The 24,147-nt window shown below is 47.0% G+C and overlaps 1 protein-coding gene across 1 annotated transcript in view; it reads left to right on the plus strand.

The window, feature by feature from the left end:
- The window catches only part of PTPRG (protein tyrosine phosphatase, receptor type, G), a 703,838-nt gene that overhangs the window by 603,037 nt on the left and 76,654 nt on the right, over window positions 1-24,147 (plus strand). Inside the window, exon 13 of the mRNA XM_012665722.1 lies at window positions 14,268-14,397. Within this exon, the coding sequence (XP_012521176.1) occupies window positions 14,268-14,397 (130 nt within the window). The remainder of the gene's footprint in view (window positions 1-14,267; window positions 14,398-24,147) is intronic.

Consider the following 24,147-nt stretch of genomic DNA (forward strand, 5'->3'; position numbering starts at 1 on the left):
AAAAAAAAAAAAAAACAGAATTCACTCCTCATTCATTTATTCAACACATCTATTTATGGACGGCCAGTACTGTGCCAGGCACTGGATGAGGTGGTGTCCCCAGGGAGCACAGTCCCTGCCTCTTGCATCTCACAGCCGAGAGGTGATGGGAGGCCGCTAGCTGGAGTGCGTGCCTGGGAGTTAGGTAGCAGGAGCATATTGGCCTGCAAGCCAGCTAGCTAACTGAAGTTTTCGATTGTGAAATGGTAATAGTGGAAATATGCAGGATGCTGTCCAAGAGAATTATGGGGAGGCCAGGAACCTACCTTAACTAAGAAAAGCCACTCTGGAGAAATGACGTGTACGTTGAATCCTAAAGAACGAAAAGCTTCAGCCTGGGGAGCACTGGTGTTAGCCCATGGTCCTTGCCCAAGAAACGTGGGCGTCTCTCCCAGAGCTCCCATTGCTGTGTGCACGAGCCAGTTCATAGACAGTGAGGCCAGGGCTGTGGTCCTCGTCACACCCTCACCGGTGGCAATTCTGTTGCTCTATCATATTCTCAAATCTTGATACACCATCCTGACGGTGTCTGCAAGGGAGCCATCAGCACGAGGGGTTGTTATTGTTGTCAGGGGTTTTCTTAATAAGAAATTCTTCATTTTGCCAGACTACAAGATGTTTAGCAACAATTTTTTTTGCGTCTAAGCTGTTGTGGAGTTATAAGAGTGCAAAAAAAAAAAGCAACTGGTAAATATTTATTTGCTTTTGCACTTGTAAACATTAAAATTCATCTAAAGCTGAGATCTCGTATGTTAAGATACAACTTAGAATAAATTTTCATGTTTTGAATTACTTTGCTCTTAAAGCTGGTATGAACTAATTTTTTGAAGTGGGGGTCTCCTGTGGGCGTTGCTCAGTTTTGCTGTGGTTTGGGGGAAAGGTGCAGAATAGCCTTTTATGGAATCGAGTGAAGGCAGTATGGGGCCACGTGGGAAGCTATTTCTGTACGAACAGTGACATTTCTCCGGGAATTGCTGTGAAAATGTTGGATTTCTTGCATTGTGGCGATATTAAGAAAATATTTATGGAATGCCCACTGTATAACAGGCCCAGGACTAGGCATTGGGGATAGAACATAGATCAAGGCAGACTTCAGTTCTCCCAGGGTTTACATTCTAGTGGGGAAGCTTGAGAATATTCTAGTAAACAAATGCATACCACTAAATAGCCTTAATTGGTAGAGTTGGGGAGGAGGATAGTGTCATTCTGAGTGGTCAGGGATGACCTTTAAGTAGAGATCCAAGTGGTGAGAAGGAGGTAGCCACGAAAGGGCATTCCAGGCTGCAGGAACAGCAGGTCCAGAGACCCTAAAGTGGGTATGAATTTGGATCGGTTAAGAAGCTGCCAGAACGCCAGTGTAGCTAGACCATAGAGAGTGAGGGGGAGTGGTGGAGGGTGAGTTCAGAGCTCATGGGCCGTGCTGGGGATTTGGTTCTACTGGACGTGGGAAATCACTGGTAGATCTCTGCAGAGGAGTCACTCATCTGGTGGACTTTTTTGGAAGATCACTTGGGCCCCTGCATAGAGATGATAGAGGTAAGGCAAGAGTGGGCACAGGAAGCCCAGTGAGGAGGCAGTGGTGATGACAGCTTGGACCAGAGTGTTTTCTCGGAAGACAGGTGATGGACTTGGAATTGATTTATGAGGTTGAGTGGGCCAGCCTCTGGACTGAGGGCTCTAGCAGAGTAATATTCCCAGCCTACGCCTCTTAAATGTTTCTTTGACCACAGTCCTAGAAAATATGGCTGCTGGGAGCTTAGGCTGGGAGTGTTTCAATTTGAGAGACAGGAAAGAGGCAGGGACTGGTAAGTGGAAGCGAGTTATTGCCATTGGGGTCAGAGTCCAGATTGCAGGGAAAGTGAGGGAGAAGCAGATGGCGAACCTTGGGGACTGCCAGCTCCAGGTGTGGGGCGTGTGGGTCTTCAGCTTCAATCCTTCGGGGATCTGAGAGCAGCTGCAGTCTTAGCAGAGCGGCTTTTGGAGTCAGATCAACCCAGAAGGCTCTGCCCAGTGTTCACTCAGGGTCCTCAGACACGTCTTTGTCCAGTGTCCTCATCTCTTACATGGGGTTAATGTTAGTCCTCAGTGCAGAAGGTGGTGTGGATAAACAGTCACCTTTGTTGTTGTCGACAAGGAGGATGACACACAATAACGATGTGACCATGAGGAGGCCCCAACAGGTCTTTCTTTGGCAATCGTCCGTGGACGTTAGAGAGCGTGCTGACGCTGGTCCCCCATTAGCTGCCGTTGAAAATGACCTGTAGGACTTCCAGCCCATCCCCCACACTGGAAAGTCAGGGCTGCTTCCTCGGCACCTTCCCCTCAACAGGAAAGTCTGCTTCTTCCGACAGCCAGAAAGGCTCTTCCTTCAGAATTACGGGCAGCGCAAGTTTGAAAGCAGTGGTGGTGATCGCTTAAGCCAGAGATGAGCCAACTTGTCAGCAAAGGGCCAGATAGTATTTTCAGCTTTGCAGGCTGTAGCTCTCTGTTGCAACTACTCGGCTCTGCCTTGTAGCACGAAAGCAGCCACAGACAACGCATAAACAAGTGGACGTGATCATGTTCCAATAAAACTTTGTTTGCAGAAGGCGTTGGGCCTGATTTGGTCCATGATCTATCATTCGCCAACTCCTGTTTAAGCCAGAGGTACGTGTGTGCCTACCAGTTAATGGAGGATGTGGGTAACTCGAGGGTAAAACCAGCAAAGCTCACATCAGTCCACAATCCCCACGGTCTCCCTTAGCTTCCATCCATCCCATCCTTTCCCCCAGCTGCCCCCTCCAGCTTGGATTTTCTTTTTTTTTAATGAAAACACCATCATTTTAATGTTAGTGGTGGTTTATTTTAAAGATTTTGTGTGTACATTTGTTTAAATCTGTTCTACATTTATTTTTGCCTCACGGTAAGTAAAAACAATTATTTTTTAATCAATATTCCAGTCTCTGAAAAGAGTGATGTTTGAAGTTACAAACTATGTTATATTTTTACAAGTATCCCCAGAAAGCTTGTTTAAATTTCTGTGATGTTTGATAACATCTTTTTTAAGTGCTGTGAGTAATAGCTTTAGTATTATCTCCCAGTGAAGAGGGGAATCCTTCTACAGAAGAAGTGGCAAACTCAGACACCTGCAGAAATGAGGTAATACTGAGGAAAAAAGGGCCCGCCGTTAGACATTAGGGAGTGGGGAGGACTGCAGCAAATTAGAGAGGACACGTCCTGTCTAAAGAGGGCCATCTCACTCAGCTCCCACTGATTACTGCCAGTGAGAACACCCAGTTAGCCAGAAGTCCAGGTTTTTGTGCAGAAGCCCGCAATTTTTGAGTTCAAATTTTAAAAACAATTTCTCTCTCCTTTTTTTTTTTAAATGTGTGCCAAACTAAACACGTCCCTGGGCCAGGTAGGGGAACCACTCGTGCTCAACCTCAACAGCAGTGTTGATTGCTATAGTCGCAACTGCCCTGGAAGCCTCTCGGGCATTGGAGGCCTATATACAGTCACTGCCTGTCACCAGGCCTCTTCGTAGTGTCTCTTTAGTGCAAAGGCCTCAGCTGGATGCGTGCTGCATGGAAAGCATGTGGTCCCTCCCTCAGGAGCCACAGCCTGAATGTGGAGGCAGACCCAGAAGCCATTTGATGCAGCAGTGAAGTGTTCTGGCGGTGTGCAGGACAGCACGCTCTGGCAGAAACATTCCAGAGTGGGCATAGTCTACAAACTCATCACTTAGTGCTGAGGTTTTTCCATTTTTGTCTCCGTAAGTCAGGGAAACTCTTTCTTTCCCAGATTAAATCTTGCTCAGAGCCCCAATGTATCAACATTCATCACTGAGGGTTTACTGACTGCCTCTTCTGGGTCAGCCCTGAGCCAGGTACTGAGGGGAGGGTCCAGTTCAGGGGTCGGCAAACTACGGCCTGCTTTTGCATGACCCGTGAGCTAAGAATGGACAGAGCTGGACAGAGACTTTGAGCTGCTGTTCTGCTCTGAGCCAGAGTGGAGGTGCTAAGCTCCAACCACCCCACTCCTTTCGGCAAACCCTCAAGCTCTAAGGAACCCAACTTGAAAACCTTAGATTATAGAAATAGCAGTATCACCAGTTACCATTTGCTCTGTGCTAGAGGCCAGCTGTGTATGTCACTCATCCTACAGCACTCCCGTGCTTTGGGCTGTGCTATCATCGTTGCTGTCAAGCCAGCGAGGAAACTGAGGCTCACAAGGTGAAGGGACGGGCCCAGGGCCACACAGCGCATGGCAAGACAGAGCCCAAACCCAAGCGGAGCTGCCTTCCTCTTGGTTTTGGCACTAGTTTCCAGAATGAGCAACACAAGATGATTTCAGATGAAATATTAATTATTAAGTGACTAATGTGTTCTTTTTAAAAGAGACCAATTTTTTCATGTATGGCAGAGGTTCTCAACCAGGGACAATTCTGCCCTTCTCCCCAGGAACACTGGGCAGTATCTGGAGACATTTTTGGTTGTCACAACGGGGGCGGGAGATGCTCCTGTCATTTAGTGGGTAGAGGCCAGGGATGCTGCTAAACATCCCATGGTGCACAGGACAGCCCCCCAAACAGGGAATCATCTGGTCCAAAATGTCAATAGTGCCAACTTTGAGAAACCCTGATTTATAGTATTAATGTACGTTTTCCTTTTTAAAGAAGTTTACTCGAGGGGGGAAAAAAAGTAGTTAATTTAAAGATAAAAATAAATAATAGTACAGGTTCATGAAGAGAGGACAGAAATCACAAATGTGACACCCACTGGGAACACCGTAGCCTATGTTATTTAAAATAAATTACATCGGGCACTTATATGGACTATCAGAAGTAGTTTTCAGTCAAGGCTAGTTCTGTTGGTTGGGTTCCTTTTTCAGGAGATGTTTCTTTATAATTCTCCTTGCCCCTGCTCTGGGCCGTCCGTTTCCTAGTATGTCTGTAGGTACTAGGTTGGGGTAGCTTGAAGGGATTATTCAGCTACCTATATGGTTTAGTTTCCTCCCAGAAAGTATCTGGGTCCTTGGAAGTTTCAGTTCCCCACTGACTGATCTTTGAACTAAGACAGATTGTAAATCTTTTGGCATGGAAAACCAGAACCCACTGAAGACAAGTAGATTTCCAGATAGGCTGGAGACAAGAATCCAGTTTGTAGGGGGTGGCATCTCAGATGCAAGATTAGTATACAGCTTCTGTCCCCGACTGACTTCAGAGCCGTGTAATGTTGCAACCGAGTGTCTAGGGTCACAGTCTGGTAGGTTAGGACTTGCTGTATTTATGGGGCCTGGGATTAAATTAGGATTTATCAAATGCCCTCAATTTCCCAACACCTAATTGAAATAGAGATGACAGACCATCATTTGATTGATTGAGTCTGGAGAATTACGCTCTGTGTGAGACGGGAAGGGAGCACTTACTCACAGGAAGTCTAGGCAGTGGTGTGCATGGAAGCGAATGACGCTCTAATTCAGGCCACACGCGTTAGCGCAGTACCAGCGTCCTACTGCGGGAGGACATACGTGTTTGTAACTAACCAGCGATCATTCTTCTGCAGCAGTAGTTTAGGTAACATCAGGGCTCGAGAAAAATAAAGGCCAATTTTGTGGACCTGTAAAAGAGGAGCTACCTTATCACTCCACACCTGTTAGGATTGTTACTACCAAAAAAAAATAAAGTAAGTGTTGGTAAAAATGTGAAAAGATGGGAACCCTTTGGGCACTGCTAGTGGGAATATAAAATGGCAGAGCTGCCGTGGAAAACACTGGCAATTCCTCAAAAAGCTGAAAATAGAATTACCATGTGATTTAGCAGTTCCACTGCTGGGTATACAGTTGACCCTCAAACAACACGAGCGTGAGCTGTGCAGGTCTACTTCTACACGGATTTTCTCCCATCTCTGCCCCACTGAGACAGCAAGACCAACCCCTCCTCTTCCTCCTCCTCAGCCTACTCAGCATGAAGATGGCAAGGATGGAGACCTTTACAATGATCCACTTCCACTTAATGAATAGTTTATATATTTTTCTTCCTTGTGATTGTCTTAATAACATTTTCTTTTCTCTAGCTTGCTTTACTGTAAGAATACAGTATATCATACATATAACATACAAAATATGTGTTAATTGACTATTTATGTTATTGGTAAGTCTTCCAATCAACAGTAGGCTATTAGTAGCAAAGTTTTGGGGAGTCAAAAGTTACACATGGATTTTCGACCATGCAGGGTTTGACGCACCAACTCCTGCATGGTTCAAGGGTCAACTGTATACCCAAAGGATTGGAAGCAGGATCTCGAAGAGATATTTGTCCACCCATGTTGATAGCAGCATTATTTACAACAGCCAAGAGGTGAGAACAACTCAAGTGTTCAACAGTGGATACGTGATATATGTGATATACAGTGATATATATGTGATATATAGTACATACAGTGGAATACTTTCAGCCTTGAAAAGGAAGGAAATCCCATCACATGCCACAACATGGATGAACCTTGAGGACATTAAGCTAAGTGAAATAAACCAATCACAAAAAGATAAATGCCGTATGATTCCACTTATACAAGGTGCCTAGTATAGTCATAGAAATAGAAGGTAGAATGGTGGTTGCCAGAGGCTGGTGGAAGGAAGGAATGGGAAGTTGTTGTTTAATGGGTATAGAACTTTTTTTTTTTTTTTTTTAATTTTTTGATGCAGAGCCTTGTTCTGTCGCCCTGGCTACAGCACAGTACCATCATCATAGCTCTCACTGCAACCTTAAACTCCTGGGCTCAAGCGATCCTCCTGCCCCAGCCTCCTGAGTAGCTGGGACTATAGGTGTGCGCCACTGTCCCTGTTTAATTTTTTCTATTTTTAGTAGAGACAGGGTCTCGCTCTTGCTCAGACTGGTCTTGAACTCCTGAGCTCAAGCAATCCTCCCACCTCGGCCTCCGAGAGTGCTAGGATTACAGGGCATGGGCCACCGCACCCAGCCAGGCTATAGAGTTTTAATTTTGCAAGATGAAAAGGTTCTGGAGGTCAGTTGTACAACAATGTGAATATACTTAAAATTATTGAACTGTACACTTACAAGTGGTTAAGATGGTAAATTTTGTGTTATGTGTTTTTTTTTTTTTTACCACAATTTAAAAAAATAAAGCAGCCACCTTAGCCACCTTAATTCACAGATGTGGGCAGTTTTTAGTGAGTGATGTTATGCAGGACAAATTTGGTGAAGTTGCCCAATGGTGGAAACAGGCCATAAATTTCTGAGTGTGCAGACTGTCCTTCTCTTTATCCTTCTTGCAAATGAAAGAATCTTGCTTTTCCCTATTCCTAATAGTGGCCTCTAAGATCCAAGGTAGCTTTAATCTTGACACCAGAGGGGTTCTTGTCCTGAAGCAGAAGTTGAGCCCTTCCTGGAGGGTAGGAGGCACTTCAGATGGGTCCATCTGATGTATCGCTGCCTGTAGCATTTATAGTACATTGTACTCCGTTTTTATTTGCTTCTACTGGGATGAGAGCCAAGCCAGTAAAAGGCAAACAGCATTAATTCAGTGATGACATATGCCACTGAAAACTGTTTTTCTTTTCTATTTTTTTTTTTTTTTAATTTTTTCAAAAAGCAGAATGGAGGCACTTTACTCAGATTCTGCTGAGTGCTGAAATAAAGACAGAGAGGAGGAAAGACTGTGGGGAAGTCGTGAAACCTTCCTCCCTCCTGCGTATGCTCAGGGAGGGTTAGTTAGCATTTTGCTCCGGGTTTCGTTTGGAAGACGTTTCTGAAGCAGGTTCATTCTCTGAGCCTGGGCCCTGGCTGTCCTCACATCTTCTGACCTAGCGGCTGTTCATTTGCACATCACACCTGTGGGGGAAGTAGTGGGGAATCAGTTGATAGCCCCCTTCTTGTTCTCATCCTCTGCACGCAGATCAGCAAGACGCAGTTCTGGAAAGACTATGAAAAGGCCCAGATTCACTGAGGAGAATGGACCGTGTTATATGGGCAGAGCAACAGCATGGTCAGTTTCTAATTAGTCGAGAAATAAACCTTCTTCCAAGATAAATTCAACTGGAGAAAGCTGCTTTGTACAGAAACAGCCTCTTCTCCTGGACAGTCAGGATCATGGGCAGAAATTTATTAAATTTATTAATTTATGATTTTTGCTTTTGAGCTCAAGGCCCTTCCTAAAGACCCAAGTTAGTGGTGATCTGCTGGTCCCTTGGGTCAGACTGCCATCCTACAGACTGAGACTAGGCTGGCTAGAGTGAGCTGGCAGTAGGAGTGAGGGGTAAGCAAAGCAGGTCTGGTATGGACATTAGGGAGGAGTGAGGACTGTGGCAAACCAGCGAGACACGCCCTGTCTGAAGGCCTGTGCTCCTTGGTTCCAACGGATGTTTAGCCTGGGGGAATTCAGGCTTTTTTGTTGCCAGCCTTCAACATTTCTAGCAGAAGCTTCCATTGCTGATTTTTATGTGAACTCTTTTGCTAATTAAATGTTGGCAACTAACTCATAATTAAAAAATAATTACTGGGGGAGGGGTGTCAAATTAAATACATCCGTGGGTTGCCAGTTCACAGCTCACGGCAGACAGGAATCAAAGGGCTGGTCCTGCTGGGAAAACATCTGGACGAACCAGAGATGGAGACGAGGCACCGCATGAACCAGAGGTCCTGTACTTATCTTGGCATCAGGATTTGCGCATGGTGGAGGGAAGCGAACCATCCCGTGACTGGGCAGCCCGGCTCTGCTGGACCCCTCAGGAGGCAGCTGGCTACAAGGGAAGCTCTGAGTAAAAGCGTCCTGCTCCTCACAGTTGGGGGCGTCTAATCTTACGCTGTCAGCGCTTGAAACTCTTCAGTAATTTTTGAACAAGGGGCCCCATGATTTCATTGTGCATCTGGCCCCCTAAATTCTGTAGCCATAGCCGACATGGTCTGCTTCACATAGATTATCTCATTTAACCCTCTTGACTCCCCTAAGAGGTGACAGTTATCCTCAGTCACCCTTTGATAGAGGAGCGACCGGAGGCTCAGAAATGGGCAGTCATGTACTCAAAGCCACACAGCTGGAAAGGCCCGAGTCAGCATCTGTACCCAGGTCTGCCTGACTCTCCAGTGCAGGATTGTAACCTCAGGGCACATGGCCTCAGGTGCACCGAAAGGTTTATAGTGTGTTCTGGTCTCTGGAGCCCTGGGCATGGGGAAGGTTGTTGGGGGACTGAGGCACAGGAGGAGGAGGATGTCTACCCGGCCAGTGCAGCATGCTGTGTGCTCCTAGCAGTTCACTATTGTCTTAGAGCCACAGAATGAGTCAGACAGCCGATGAGTGTTTCTTCTGAAGGACAGCGAGTCTGGTCTCAGGGCAAACTCTGAGGTCCTAGCTCTTCACCAGCAGCCTCATTGCAGGCAGCCCCTGCACTGATGCCCAGCATGTCTCAAGTTCTGTATGACTGCCACTCACGCAGTTACAAAGAGCAGCCAGATTCGGCCACCACCCAATGAGCGCTCACCATCTGCCTGGTGCCGTGTGAGGATGTTGATGAAGAAGAGAGTGGTGGTGGTAGCGGAGATGCTGATGCCAGGGGTGGTGGCGACACCAATGACAGTAGCTAACATAAACCAGGTCCATGTGGCTGCCAGGCAACATTCTAAGTGTTTTATGTGTATGAATTCATTTAATCCTCAAACCACCACCATGCAGTAGGGAATACTATTTCCGTTCACAGAGGAGGACACTGAGGCTCAGAGAGGTTAGGTCACTTGCCCAGAGTTGCAAAGCTCGCAGGAGGTAGAGCTTTATTACTGTTCTTCCATATGCAGATGGAAATCAGCCCTGCCTTTGGGGACCTACGATAATAAAAGAGCAATTATAATTGAGTGTGATGTGTGCAGTAAGAGCAACACAAGATGATGATGATGACAATGGTGATGACAATGATGATGATATACTCATTTAGCATTTGCTCGATGCCAGAGACACTTCCAAGCGTTCTATGTGTATCTTCTCATTGAATTTTCCCAACAGTTCTATCAAGTTGGTTCTTTTTATCCCATTTTATAGATTAAGGATTAAGAACTCCAGGCCCAAACTGGTTAAAGTTATTGATTAAAGGTTGCATGTAAAGTGGCAGGGCAGGATTTGAACCTGTAGTCTTTTTTTTTTTTTTTTGAGATAGAATCTCGCTCTATTGCCCAGGCTGGAGTGCAGTGACATCATCATAGCTCACTGCTACCTCAGGCTCCTCGGCTCAAGCGATCCTCCTGCCTCAGCCTCCTGAGTAGCTGGGACTATAGGCGTGCACTGCCACACCCAGCTAATTTTTCTGTTTTTAGCAGAGGCAGTGTCTCACTCTTGCTCAGGCTGGTCTCGAACTCTTGACCTCAAGCAATCCTCCCCCTTCAGCCTCCCAGAGTGCTAGGATTACAGGCATGAGCCACTGCGCTTGGCCTGAACCCGTAATCTTAACCCTGCCTTTAGAGATAGCACAGACTGAGGGCTTGGGGCAACCTCACAGAGAAGGAAGCACCTGAACCAGGATCAAAGGATTAGAAAGAGCTTCTGGGTTAGAAGAGGAAAGGCATTCCCAGCAGTGGGAACAGCAGGGGTCAGGGTGAAGAGGTGGAGCCGTGGCCCGGCGTGGTCACTGATGGGGTGAGTGGCTGGAACATGGGGTAGGGGCGCAGCAGGAAATGATGACAGGGTGGGAGGGAAGACCCCACTTCCGAAAGGCCTTGCTGTCCCTGTTCAGGGACTTTGGTTATCTTGAGGCCCTGAGGAAGCACTTCAGGACAGTGACAGGAGCAGATTTTTATGTGGTCACCTGGAGGTGGAATCCAATTCCAGGCTTCTGGAACCATGAAGACAAAGCAAGCAATACTGTGAATTTGAAAATGAAATCAACTTTTTCATGCCCCGCATGGAAATCCAGTTGCACTCTTACTGTTGCCTGGTCTTTATGTAAAAGACTCAAGCAAATCCACTGCCTGCCGGTAGTCAAGGTCAAAGTGAAACTGTTGTCAGAATAATTTCCTTAGGTCTCTTACTCACACTGCAAGTTACTGCCACCCTGAGATCTCCTCCACAGAAACCACCATTTGGGAACTGTCCACAGTGGGATTTCAGATGCCGTTCAATCCCACTACTTGATCCCCCAAAATTACCATACAGCGCTGTGTTAGAAAGAGAAATGGCTCCAAATCGTGGAACCTTGGTTAACGCCTAGCTCTGAGCCAGGCAGCTGTGACTTCCAGACCCTTATCCTCTGGACCTCCATTCCCTCCTCCATCAATAAGGAGGACACACTGGTGGTTCATACCCTTTTCTGGGGTCTGGAGCTCTCTGAGAATCTGGTGAAATTTTTGAACAACTCACCTTGAGGAGGAGGGGGGAGGGACAGACATAATCACCAACACACAGGTGCACATGAGGTTTCAGGGACGATGTAACATGCCATTGATCATCACAACCAGATGCTCATTCTTAAGCCCCTCCTAAGGCCCAGGAATTCTGGAATGGTCACTGTTGACTGGTTTTAGGATGGCAGAAATACCACGGAGCTGGTGTTTCCAGTGATTGTTTAGGAATATAAGTGTGAAGAACTATGTTGGCCAAGAGTCCTTTTCAGTGGTTTAGGACAGATAGGACATGGAGTTTGCATTCTGTGTAGCAGCATAGCCAAGAATCCTCTTCTGTAAAGAGCAGGGAGAGATATGACACTGAGAGACCCTTTAGTACCCAAGGGCTTCCCAAGGTGAAGACCGAGTTAATTGGACCTGTAGCCTATAAGGTCAACCCTCCTGACATCTTTTCCATTAACAGGACCTCCAGGTCTTTGAGATACCCTCACCACCAGCCAGATAGTCACCTGTCTGATCTGCCCCCTTGCTGGGGCCCCACAAAATCATTCTCATTTACAACTCGGGTTCCTCTGGCCAGCCACCAGCGCTTTGCAATAAAAGCATCACATCGATGGAGAGAATGCTCGTCTGATCCTTGTCTATCTCAGCTCAAAACCCTGCAGTAGCTTCTGTTTCCCTTAGGACTAAGACCTACCTGTTCCTTTAATTCAGCCTACAAGGTCCTGGCTGATCTGCCTCCTAATTCCCCACCTTCGTCCTCTTCCCTCTCATTCTTGTATTCCCACTGATTTAGTGCTCTCCTTCCAGAACACACTTCTTTCCTTCCTGCGCTTAGCCTGGCCAACTCTCCTTCATCCTTCAGAGCTTGCCCCAAACCCCTAAATATCACTTCCTTGGGGAGCCCTGTGGAGACCCGGGCATGGATAGCTGTTGCCCTACAGCCCCCTGGGCCTGCCCTGGCGCCACATTCATTGCCCCTTTGAATGATTCCTACCCATGGGTATAGTGCTGCTCCAGTGCAATGTACTGCATCCCCCTCCCCAATCCCTGCGCCATGCCTGGTGCACGGTAGGGACTTGGCAAATAGCTGTCTGATGGAAAAATGGAGCAAGGGGTTGAGAGATGGGCAGGCACAGCTAGTAGGTGGGCACTTTGTAAACCGCAAGTGCTCTGTGGTGGTTTCCAGCAGATTGTGCTTCACCTGCAGGACTGTGTTCTCTGCGAGTTGGGGACGAATTGGGCCCCACCTGTTTCACAGGCCTGTGCCGAAAGCAAAAGAGGTGTTCGCTATAAAGTACGTTAGAGGAAACCCAGGGAAACGCGCAGTAACACACTTTTTTGACTCGGGAGTCTTGCCTCTTTAAAAATCTGCTCCCACGGCCAATTAGTTCTTCCCTACTTAGCCCACCTTCCCTCACCTGCAAACCCAGCCTGATTAGCTCCACATTTAGCCCGTCCTGCACAGGGACACTCTGGGCGGGATGAATGCTGGCCTCATTTTTTTGCAGAGCAGGAGGAATCCTTGCTGAGCACAAGTCAGCCTGCAGCCTGCTTTGGATTTTTCTAGGGGCTTCTCCCTGCGGTCACAGTTAACCCTTGCTGTGTTGCTGCCTGCCTCCTGTCATTGCCTCTGTGCAGCTGAGCCCTTCCTAGCACCACACCTGAGCTTCATTTGGGCCACCTGGCACTTGACAGGCATCTATCCTACAGACCAAGGGACAATAGGATCTCCTGCTGGGGCTCCTGGGGACTTCTGAAGATACTCGAGGGCCTGGAGAGTTGTAGGAAGAAGCTGCCTGGGTAAGAGGAATGGGCTGACCAGTGCGAATCCTGAACTATTTTTCAGACTTGCCCTGCTAGCCCCTAGATTGTGGCTGCTATTTACAGGCAGACGTGTGCTGGGAGCAGGGGGAGGCATGGCTTCCTGTCTCATTTGTCTTAGAAGCTTTTGGAAGATTCTGGGCTAGGGGATGGGATTGAAGGAAAAGCTGGAGAACCAGATTTGAGAACAAACAGGACCTCTGGGGATCTGGGTGGTGAGATCCGATAGGCAGAAGCACCTGGGCATGGATCTGGGTGGTGGGACCCGATGGGCAGAAGCACCTGGGCGTGGATCTGGGTGGTGGGGCCCGATGGGCAGAAGCACCTGGGCGTGGATCTGGGTGGTGGGGCCCGATGGGCAGAAGCACCTGGGCGCTCCTGCTGGGATGTGCTGTTCAGTCTTTGAGTCACTGGTTGAGATCGCAGGCTGAGAGCACCATTGCCCCAGCTGGAGTCCCACACCCACCCTTGGCCAGGACAGCAGGAAGCCCCACACTCAGATGGCCCATGAGGGTCTATTAGGGAGAAGTGATTTCCCAAAGCAGAATTGGGGTGTAGTTAGTGCAGGAAGGAGTAAGGGATGCTTAGCCACAGAGAACAGATGGCCATTGCAGTCACAGCCAGTCATCCTGGTAAAACCCGTCGTGCCTGCCCTCGCACTGGGGAACGTGAGGGGCTCTCCAATGGCCATTCCACCCTTGTTCCTTGCACAAACTTGAGCACATGTCCTCAGAGCATCCACAGTCCCCTCTGTGTTGGTGACGTTTTTGGAATAAGGCGGGATGTCTGTGTCTTCTGTGCAGCGCTTTTTAAAAACTTCTTGAACCCCCTCTGCAAATCCATCCCACTGACCATTACAGAATGCAAGAATGCAGCCCGCAGAAGAGGCCTTGCTTGTGCTGGGACAGGGTAGGAAATGGTGAGGGCTGCAGACTGCCCCTCCTGCCATGGGCCAGCCCAGAGCAGGTGGCCCAGTTCTCCAGAAACCACACAGAGCCGGAGCAGAACTCTGCACCAGGCTCTGGCTTCCCAGCTCCGCCACCCTCTGTCTTCTGACTGGGCTGATTTCTCATTGCTGCAGAAAAGAACACATCTGGAATGATAAGCCGCCCTGCCCCAGGGAGGATGGAGTGGATCATCCCTCTGATTGTGGTATCAGCCTTGACCTTCGTGTGCCTCATCCTTCTCATCGCTGTGCTCGTCTACTGGAGGTAAGCCAGGCGGCACCTACAGAGTGCGTGCGGGCCAGGTGCCCGTGAGGGGAAGCCCGTGGCCCCTGCATTCAGGAAGGTGAGGTGGCTGGAATGTTGCTAGTGCCACCACCTGGGAGACCCTCTTGTCTCCGGAAGACGACTGCAGGCCAGAGCCGCCATTGAGGTCAAGGCACATATGGGAAGTATCTGGGATTTAGTACCAAAGAGGCATTTGCTTGAGAATCCAAAAGCTCCTCGTTCAGATCCCAGCTCTGCACCTTGCTGGATTCAAATCCCATGTCCACTTTGAACGTTAGTTTCTGAACCTGCAAAATGAGTTAATAAGTTCCATAGCATTTCCAGTTTCTCTGAGATGATGTTTTCCTTGCTTGTAGCCACATAATAACTCCTCTTTACCTTACACTTTTGTTATAGCCTTTTGCCAAAAATTGAGCTGGAGGATAGGAAAACGTTTGGCATAGGATGTGGCTGTTAATACATGCAAGATAAAAATGGTGGGTCGTGAGCCATCCTGCTGTGATCACCAACCTGGAACTGGCTCTCACAGCTTCCCATGGGAAGCCAGCCCACAGCCTCTGTGTGGAAGCTCTGTTTTCCCCGCTACACGGTCTCAGCCGGTTCGGCTGGGTGGGTGCGGCTGCCCACTTGCATGGCCTGGCTGCCTTCAGCACTCAGGCTAACGTAGGTGGCCTCTGCCCTTCATCGAACAGGCTTCACCAGTCAGAAACAGGTGTCGTATTTTCATCTCTCCCTCTCTTCTCTCCATTTGCTCAATTCGTTTTGAGCCCCTACTGTACACACTGGTGATACAAAAGTGAGCAAACAGATAAAAATCCTTACTCTCACGGAGCTTACATTTTAGTGGAGGAGATGGGCAGTAAACAAGGCAAATATCTAAAGCGTGTACTTTCTGAGAGGGGATTAAGTGTGTAATGGAGAAAACTAACTCTGGAGAGGGGAGGGACACATGGGGGCTCAGGGCTGGGTGTTCAGAGTGGTCAGGGAGTGCCTAACTGAGACGTGCTACATGAGCAAAGACCTAAAGGAGGAGTGATCCAAATGGGCTCCATCTGGGGCAAGTTCTGAGCAGAAGAAACGACACATGCAAAGGCCCTGAGGCAGAAGCATGTCTGGCATGTTCCAGGAACAGGAGTTTGTTCAGTGGCTGAGCACATGAGTACAGGGGGAGAGTAGTAGAAGAGGGTGGGAGGTCAGGAAAAGACAGGGCAGAGGAGGATCGAGTCACGTGCAGCTGTACGTGGGGCCACTGGTAACATTGCCTTCATCCTAAGATGAGCAGGGATGGGTACAGAAGAGTGTTATGGTTTGACTTCAGGATTACTTGGCTGCGGTGTTGAACGCAGCGTGAAGGGGAACAGGGGCAGAAGCAGAGACTGTTGGGAAGACCACTGAACTAGCTCAAGAAAGATGTCATTGTGGCTCAGACAAGGGAGCCGTGCAGGTGGAGGGAAGTGCAGGTGGGGAGGATCAGTTGGCTGTAGAAATATTTTGAAGGTGGGAGCAAGAGGCTCGGCTGACAGACTGGCTGTGTGTCCTTGGATCTGTTCTCAGTTGGCTGGATTAGAGAAATAAGGAAGGGGGCATCTCCAGCTTCCCCAGTTGTCTGACAGTAACCCCAGGACCGTTAGTGCTGCAGACCAGCTGGATTATGAGGTGCCTTGTGTTTTGGGGTGAGCACAGGAACACCAGACTTACCTCCATGTCATCCCTTCTCCAGGAAAAAGTGGTTTGCAAACATGTGTGTCTAGAACCCACTGGGAAACTGAAGGCCACCTAACGTGAGTTTAACTGAGCATGAAAAACGACAAAGGTCTGCATGCCCACTTTTTGGTTCTGCTTGGTACTATGTGATTTTAGTCTCGGACTTTCCCCACAGAGGAACAGAGAGATCCCACAGCTGCCTGAGGCTGAGCGATCCTGGGTTAGCACTCCCAGCATAAAGCAGCACCTTGTACCAAGCAGTTCCAGCAAAAACCTCAGGACTGTTTCTGATTGGCCCATCTGGAGACCTCTGCCCAATGTGACCAAGAAGGACCACGTGGCTGAGCAGGCATAGGCACCAGCTGGCTAAACAAAACATGAGTGTTCAGCGCAAGGTTCTTGTAGAAAGGGGCTGTGTAATGTAATAAAGACAGCTCTAAAATCTTTCCATTCAAGATGTATTTTCCCTTTAGAAAATGACAACTGTTTATACTTACAAAAAACATAGGAAGTCCAAATGGAAAATATGAATTGAATAATACATTAGTAGGTTTGTATCTAAAATATTTTTATGATGTTTATTATACATTATATTTTTTCAAAGGTTTGGTTTAAACTAACCAGAGCTGTAAACTTTATTAGAGTCTGGATTTGAGCTTTTACCAAACTCCTAATGCCACTAGCAAAAAAATGAGTGTTGAGGGAGAAAATTCCTACAGAGCAAGGAAAATAAAATTGAATTAGTGTTAGGATGGATGAGTTGGCTAAGCGTACAGCCTAGAGGGGACCGGGACCTTTTTTCTGTCCAACTTCCTTTTTTTTTTAATTATTAATGTGAAAGAAGGAGGCATTGGGGACCTCATGTAGGAAATCGGTGAATACAGAGAGATGTGTATTTCCCTTTGGCAATGCAGTTTTGAAGCTAGAACAAAAGCGCTTCTCTTCTGCATTCTGAGGTGCAGTAAGAGTGGGTGATTGGCAAACTGACTGGACGTAAGTAGAGCACTGAGGCAGATCAGAACCTTCTGGATCATGGCCTCAGGTGGCAGGCCTGGCACCCAGGGGTTCAGACCAGCTCACTGTGGCAGCAATTTCTACCACAACCATAGACTTTGCAGCTATGTCCTGGTTTCTGACTGTGCCCATTTGGCGTTGTTGACTCTGTGATTTAATAGGTTTGTGAAATAGAGGAAAACTAGACCCAAGGTCTCTGAATTCTGTCTCTGCCCCAGACTCCCACTGTACAGTGATGCCAGTGCTTGCTAATGTTCAGTGAGTCCTTTTTGAGTTCCAGACACTGTGCCAAGCACTTGGGTGACATCGTCTTGTGCGATTCTTACAACAAACCTGTGTGGTAGGTACTGTTACTACCATGTTTCTTTGACCTGCTTTCTTTGGCCAGGGAAGAGAAAGGGAATTCACATTTGTTGAGTGCCTGCTGTGAGCCAACCAGTATGCAATATCGTCATCCACTGTGTTGGTCAGAGCCCTTTTCTTTTGCAGTTGACAAAAATCCATTTCAAAATGCATTAAACACAAGGGGGGAAAACCCTTTTCATGAATTGAAAAGTTCAGGAGCATCAGGCCTGGCTGGATTCAGAAGATGAAGCAAGGACATGGGGACTTGGCTGGTTTGGTCTGTCTCTATTTGTCCTGCTCTCAGTCTCTGGGATCCGCTCCCCGTGCGGTCTTCTCTCTCAGGCGGGCCCTCTGCCATCACAGAGTGGCCTCTGGCCATTTGGACTTACATCTCTCCATCCAGTGGAAAGGAAGTCTCTCTTCTCACACAGTTCCACTTGAGTCCCAACAAGGTGTCTCTTATGACTGACTTGGGTCATTTGTCCATCTCCAGTCTTCTGGATGCCAAAGGGATGGAATATTCTTGTTGCTCCTGGGCCTTATATTTAACTGTGGAGCCCAGAAGTAGGGTCAGTGCCATTGCCATCAAAACCGTGCACTGAAGCCAGACCAGGGGTGGTTTCCCAGAGAACCATCAAGGCCCAGAAAGGTGACTAGTTTTAGAAGTTCAGCTAGTTTTGAATAGTATATGCTGAATACTAGTTCAACTAAGTGTTCTGTTATTTAAGAAGTTATAAAGCCATTTCTTTTTTTCTTTTTTTTTTTTGAGACAGTCTTGCTTTGTCACCCCAGGTAGAGTGCAGTGGTGTCATCATAGCTCACTGCAACCTCCAACTCCTGGGCTCAGCAATCCTCCTGCCTCAGCTTCCTGAGTAGCTGGGACTACAGGCACAAGCTACCAAACCCTGCTAATTTTTCTGTCTTTAGTAGAGGCAGAGTCTCGCTCTTGCTCAGGCTGGTCTCGAACTCCTTACCTCAAGTGATCCTCCCGCCTCGGCCTTCCAGAGTGCTAGGATTACAGATGTGAGCCACCGCGCCCAGCCATAAAGCTATTTCTGTTTTTGCGTGGGCATTGGACCCATTTGCAGCTTCCTGTTATTCAGTGCTTACAGAGCTCCTGCCACACATTTTGCTTGGCCTGGTGATTCAGAGATGAAGTTCCTTGGCCTTCACAGTCCATTGGAAGAGACAGATGAGTAAATATAACAGAGTATGGGGAGTGTTTGGAGAAGAGTAAGTCCAAGTTGCTATGAGAGCACAGAGGCAGGGCTTCACCCCAGCCTGGGAGGGGAACTGGGTTCAGGAAAAGCTTCCGGAGAATCTCATGTCCAAGCTGGTCTTGAAACACAAGCAGCTACCGGTAAGCCACGTGAAGAGGGTGTGGAGGATTGAGGCTGCAGAGAGAGAGCCTGGCCTGCTGCAAGCAGAAATATGTAGTTCAGTGTCGCTGGAGCAGAGTGTGGGGACAGCAAAGGTCAGATCATGAAGGCCCTGGATGCCACCCAAAGGGATATGTGCCTTACCCTGGGGGTGGCAGAAAGGCATTGAAAGAGCCAAAGCCGCAGGAGGCCAAGATCAGAAAGAGGCACTATTGTGTCCAGATACCAGGACACGGGCCCAGAGTCACACAGCCTGGATTTGGAGCCACACTCCACCACACTCTCCACCCATGTAGCCAGAAAGCATGTCTTCCTAACAGGGTTGCTATCATCTCCCCAGGGGTGAAAATTGGTTCTGGGGAGATTTAAAAAAAAAACCTTACCTATTTTGTGCATAAAGCACAGATATACATACAGCACATACACAGAAATACTGTGTATTAGTGGTATTAAAATTGCATTAGGAGTAGGCAATTAGGGATAAAAGGTCTATAAAGTCTACAAAGGCCCCTTAAAGGGTGCCAGTGAAAAACAGGTTGAGAAACACCACCTTAGACAAAGACTTCTCCACCAGCTTCAGTTTCCTCATCTGCAAAAGAGAGTTAAGAAACGGCCCACAGAGTTCACCTGAGGGTTCGGTGCAAGCTGTGGGAGGTGCCTGTCCTGGCGTCCTGGAACGTGCAGACTTAGCTATAGTGTTGTACCAGATCTGGCTTTAGGGAAAAATAGAAATTTAACTCTGGGTCCTGGCGTACCTCAAAAGTAGTTATTTTTTAATAAAGAAGAATCACATGTATAGATCTAAATGAATGTTGTCCCTTAAATGTAATCACATTGCGTAGCTGTACACAGTTTCCAATAATAGGTCCATGGCATAAAACATGCTCGAAAATAACTTTTGGGATTTCTTTCTAGAGTTCATTCTTTTGAAGGGTCTCAGTTGTGCAAAGGTTTTATCCCAGAAATAGCTAAAAGTCATCTATTTGGAGCTAAATATAGTATAAATGTAGGTTAACCAACTGAGCAGAACCACTGTTGGCCACAAAAGGAAAGGGGTGACTATAAAGCTAATGAAACTGGTTTGGGCTATGCTCCTAAGGGGCCAAAAGGCAGTTCCAGAAGGGGACATTCCTAAGTAACTGGGTTGAAGACATGACCCTTCCCTCCCACCAGGACTCCAGGAAACAACTGTGAAACGCAGTGACTAGCCTCATTAATTCACGGTTGTCTGTGCTAGAGTAAACTTCGCTGGCTGCTGTGGCAGATCCACCCTAGTACCCCAGTGGCTTACAGCACACCAAGGGTTATTTCTTCCCCATGTGAAGTCTAACAGGGTCGAGTAGTCCCTCCAGTGGCTCCTCTTTCTGGAATAGGTCTCCCAAACTGCTGCAGCAGGGACAGAGAAATGGAGGAGGGACCCAGCTCTCAACTGCTTGGCCTGGAAGTGAACCCTTCACTCCTTTACTCACTGGTGACCACAGATGGTCACACACCCCAAGGACACAGATGAGGTGGGGGAGCACATGGGTATTTATAAAGCACTGCCACTAACTAGTATCTTTAGATATTTAAACCCATCGGCATTATTGGGTTATGTGTATGTTTCCTGAAAGGGACAACTTTGGAGACCCATTATTAGTCTCGTTACTTCAAATTTAGCTGAAACTATTAGGTCATTAAATATGAAATGCCCAATTTTGAATCAGAAGTGTAGTTTATTATATCTGAAACAAGAAGCAGTACAACTAATCAAAATATGCCCTAAACTATCAACACAGTAGCCATCTTAACAACAGCTTGTTTATGCCAGCAGCGAAGAAGCCTGGGGAGCAAGTGGTGATGAAATCGCGAAAGGCATTTTCCACAGCTTCTTGAGAATTGAATGTGTTCCTTGCAAGAAGTCAGTTGGTGCAAGTTCTGGTGAATATGGTGGATGAGAGTTTCCAAGTCCAGCCTCTGTAGTTTGAGCAGCGTTGTTTCTGCGAAGTGGTCAAGCGTTGTCTTGCAAGAGGATTGGCCTGTCTCTATTGACCAATCTTGGCTGCTTAATCACAAGCATCTTTGTCATTTCGTCCAGTGGTTGCAGTAGACACCCGCTGTAATCAGCTTTCTTGAAGCTGTAGTGGATAATACCAGCGCTGGGCCACCAAACAGACACCATTAGCTTTTTTTGATGAATATTTGGTTTTGGACTGTGTTTTGGCACTTCATCTTTATCCCACCATTGTGCTGAATGCTTGTGATCGTCAGAAAGAATCCATTTTTCATCCCACGTAACAATACCATGTAGAAATGGTTTGCCTTTCTGTTGTGATAGCAAAGAAAGGCAAGCTTCGAGACGATTTCTCTTTTTACACTAATTTAATTCACAAAGAACCCATCTATCCAGCTTCTTTACCTCGCCAGTTTGTTTCAAATGGTCCAATATTGTTGAAATAGTAACGTCAAACCTTGCTGCTAGTTCACGTGCAGATTGAGATGGATCCACCCACAAGAGCTTTTAGCTCATCATTATCCACCTTGGTCTCAGATCACCCACGTGGCTCATTTTCAAAATTAAAATCACCAGAATGGAACTTCTTAAACCATCGACATACTGTGCATTCATTAGCCACATCCTTCCCAAACACTTCGTTGATATTTAAGCTGTCTGCTCGTCACTGGTTCCACTATGGAACTCATATTCGAAAATAACAGTAATTTTTGACTTATCCATGGTGTCACCAAAATTACTCTTAAAAAAAATTTGGAAGATAATAAGCCAAAATGTGTCTTTGAAAGACTGAGGATGTACCTTCACAATAAAAATAAAACAAGAAGTGTAGCTGAGGGGGTATAGCTCAGGGGTAGAGCATTTGCACAATAAAAATAAAACAAGAAGTGTTAAAGTGAAATGTCAGAGATATCAACTGTCAAACTTAGTACTTAAGGAAATTGGACATTTCATACTTAATAACCTATTAATAAAAAGTATGAATAGAAATTTCAGATAATCTGTGTGTCTGGGAGACAGACCTCAGATACACAGAGTCCCACTGGGGACTATTTGAGCAGTATTTTTCCAGGCATCAACACGGATCTGTAGGGAGAAATTAATTTTAAAATGTTGTTAGCTGAGATGTTACAGGTAGGATGGATGCAGTTCTCCCTTGAATGCTCCGTGCCTTGAAGGTGTGCCTTGAAGAGCTGTAGGAACCAGAATCCGTGACAATGCATAAGTTGCATGCAAAGTGATTTTGGACAAGGGACAAGATTGTGGGGCATCCTGCTGCGTGCCTTATAAACACTGCAGTCCATACCAGCCGCGTAGTGGTTCAGAGCTATTGCAAACGAGGGAGAAGGAATCAATTCATTCGTTTTTGAAGTGTGCCATTTTGGCCTTACTACTGAAGATGGTTAACAAAACACACCTTCTGAATTACTGCAGTCAGAACGTGCCTTCCAAGTGCCATCCCTGCCTTGCAAGACAAGCTGTTTGTATGGCACTAACGTGCTGACGTTCCTGAAGAGACTTGGAGCAGCACAGCTGCTGCCACTCAGAGAAGAGGAACGTTTTTGGAAGGTTTCTTTTTGATTTGCATAATTTGAGGTAGATGCTGGGAGAGGAGCTGTGTGCCGGGTGTCCAATCAGTGTGCTAGGGTGTGCGGCTTGTCTATCCGCAGCGCTGTAGAATAGCTTAGCTACTGTGAACAAGGCATTTGTGTCCACTTGGAATTGTGAATATTGCAAAGATATTGTTAATTTGTGTTTCTCTGTAATCCCGAGGAAAGTTGTTTCGAAGGTAGCTCTTCTCTCTCTGATGAGCAAAGTCTCACCCCCAAAATGGCTTTGTATATCTTAAGGCCTGTATAGCCAAGAACCTTTTATTGAATATTTACCATACCAGATATGCTCAGCAGATTACATCCCCACCTAATCAGCATACAAATGCTAGGAAATAATTGTGATTATTGTGTTCATTTTGCAGATCAGAAAACTGAGGCTTAGTAAGATCAGGTGACATGCTCAAGTTAACAGTGTTAATTTTTGGTGGAACCTGGATTTGAACCTAGCCTATTTGACTTCATAGCCCAGTGTCTTAGCCAGTATGTTATCTCGCCTAGATGAGGAATAGCGTGCCTGGAGGTATTTACTTCCTTCCACAGCCTGCTGCTTTTATGGTGCATGTTTGTGTGTCAGAAAGACACTCTAGGAAAAGGGAATATCTCAGCGGCTACGTGGTGGTGGTAAGCTGGTTTGGAAGGCCGGCTATAAACCATCCTATGGTTTCAATTTGCCAAAATCATGTGGAAGAAAACGTCAGGGACCAACTCTATTTTCAGGTGTTTTGGAAGCTGACAAATGGTATGTCCACTCAGTTACATCTTCGTTACTTTGAGAAGATTCTGGTGTTGAATGATGTAACCTATTTGGTCTATTGTAGCCCCAGCGGATCAACACTTGTTTCCTTAATGATAAATTTAATATCTTATTGACCATAATTCTAGGAAACTGCTGTACACTTTTGGAAAGTGTAGAACAGGTTCACTTCTCAGGTTCAGACAGGGCTGAGCTAACTGCACAGATTTTGGAACAGAAAACTGGAAACTCTCTCAGTGGGACTGTGACGTCTGACCCAGCTTCGCTGAAGTTTGGTCCTGGAAGGATCCCCCACCCTGATGTGGTAGATTTATATCCCTCTTCAGCCCATGACCGAGCCATCTGTAAATTCTGTGGCAAATCAGACAACACCAATGTAGCCACATACGCAGATAAGAAAAGGTCTCTCTTTTACATCCCATCTTTAGATTCTCAGAAATTTTGCCATGTGTCGGTGCCTCCTCATTAAGGATGCCATTCATGAAAACAAGTGAGTTTTGTTGACATTGCAATTTGTTTCTTCCCTGGATGTTCAGTGGGAGACAGAGTGTAATAAATATGAAGGGATGCGAACTGCAACGTGTGGGGGATTTGTGTTGGCATAATGGAGTCGCAGGCAAACAAACAGATGCGTGTGGAAGTCGAGTGTGGGCGTGTGGGAACACCCCTCTCCTGCTCGAGGATGAGTGACCACATGTGCCTCACTGGAACGCGGATCCCTCCTGTATTGCTGCAGCAGCAACGATGACGGCGGAGCTGCTGCGAGCCCAGGCACGCGGCCTCCACCCATCTGCTCTGACACCCACACGTCCAAGTTCACTTGCCGATGACTGGATTTGGTCGAGGTGTTTGCCCCCTTTCGCCCCAGCAGAGTCACAAAGGAGACAGGTGTGGCAAGGATGATTTCTCCCATGCAGATGCCTGTGT

Source organism: Propithecus coquereli, unplaced genomic scaffold (assembly GCF_000956105.1).
Source record: "Propithecus coquereli isolate 6110/MARCELLA unplaced genomic scaffold, Pcoq_1.0 Scaffold1, whole genome shotgun sequence".
Classification (NCBI taxonomy): domain Eukaryota; kingdom Metazoa; phylum Chordata; class Mammalia; order Primates; family Indriidae; genus Propithecus; species Propithecus coquereli.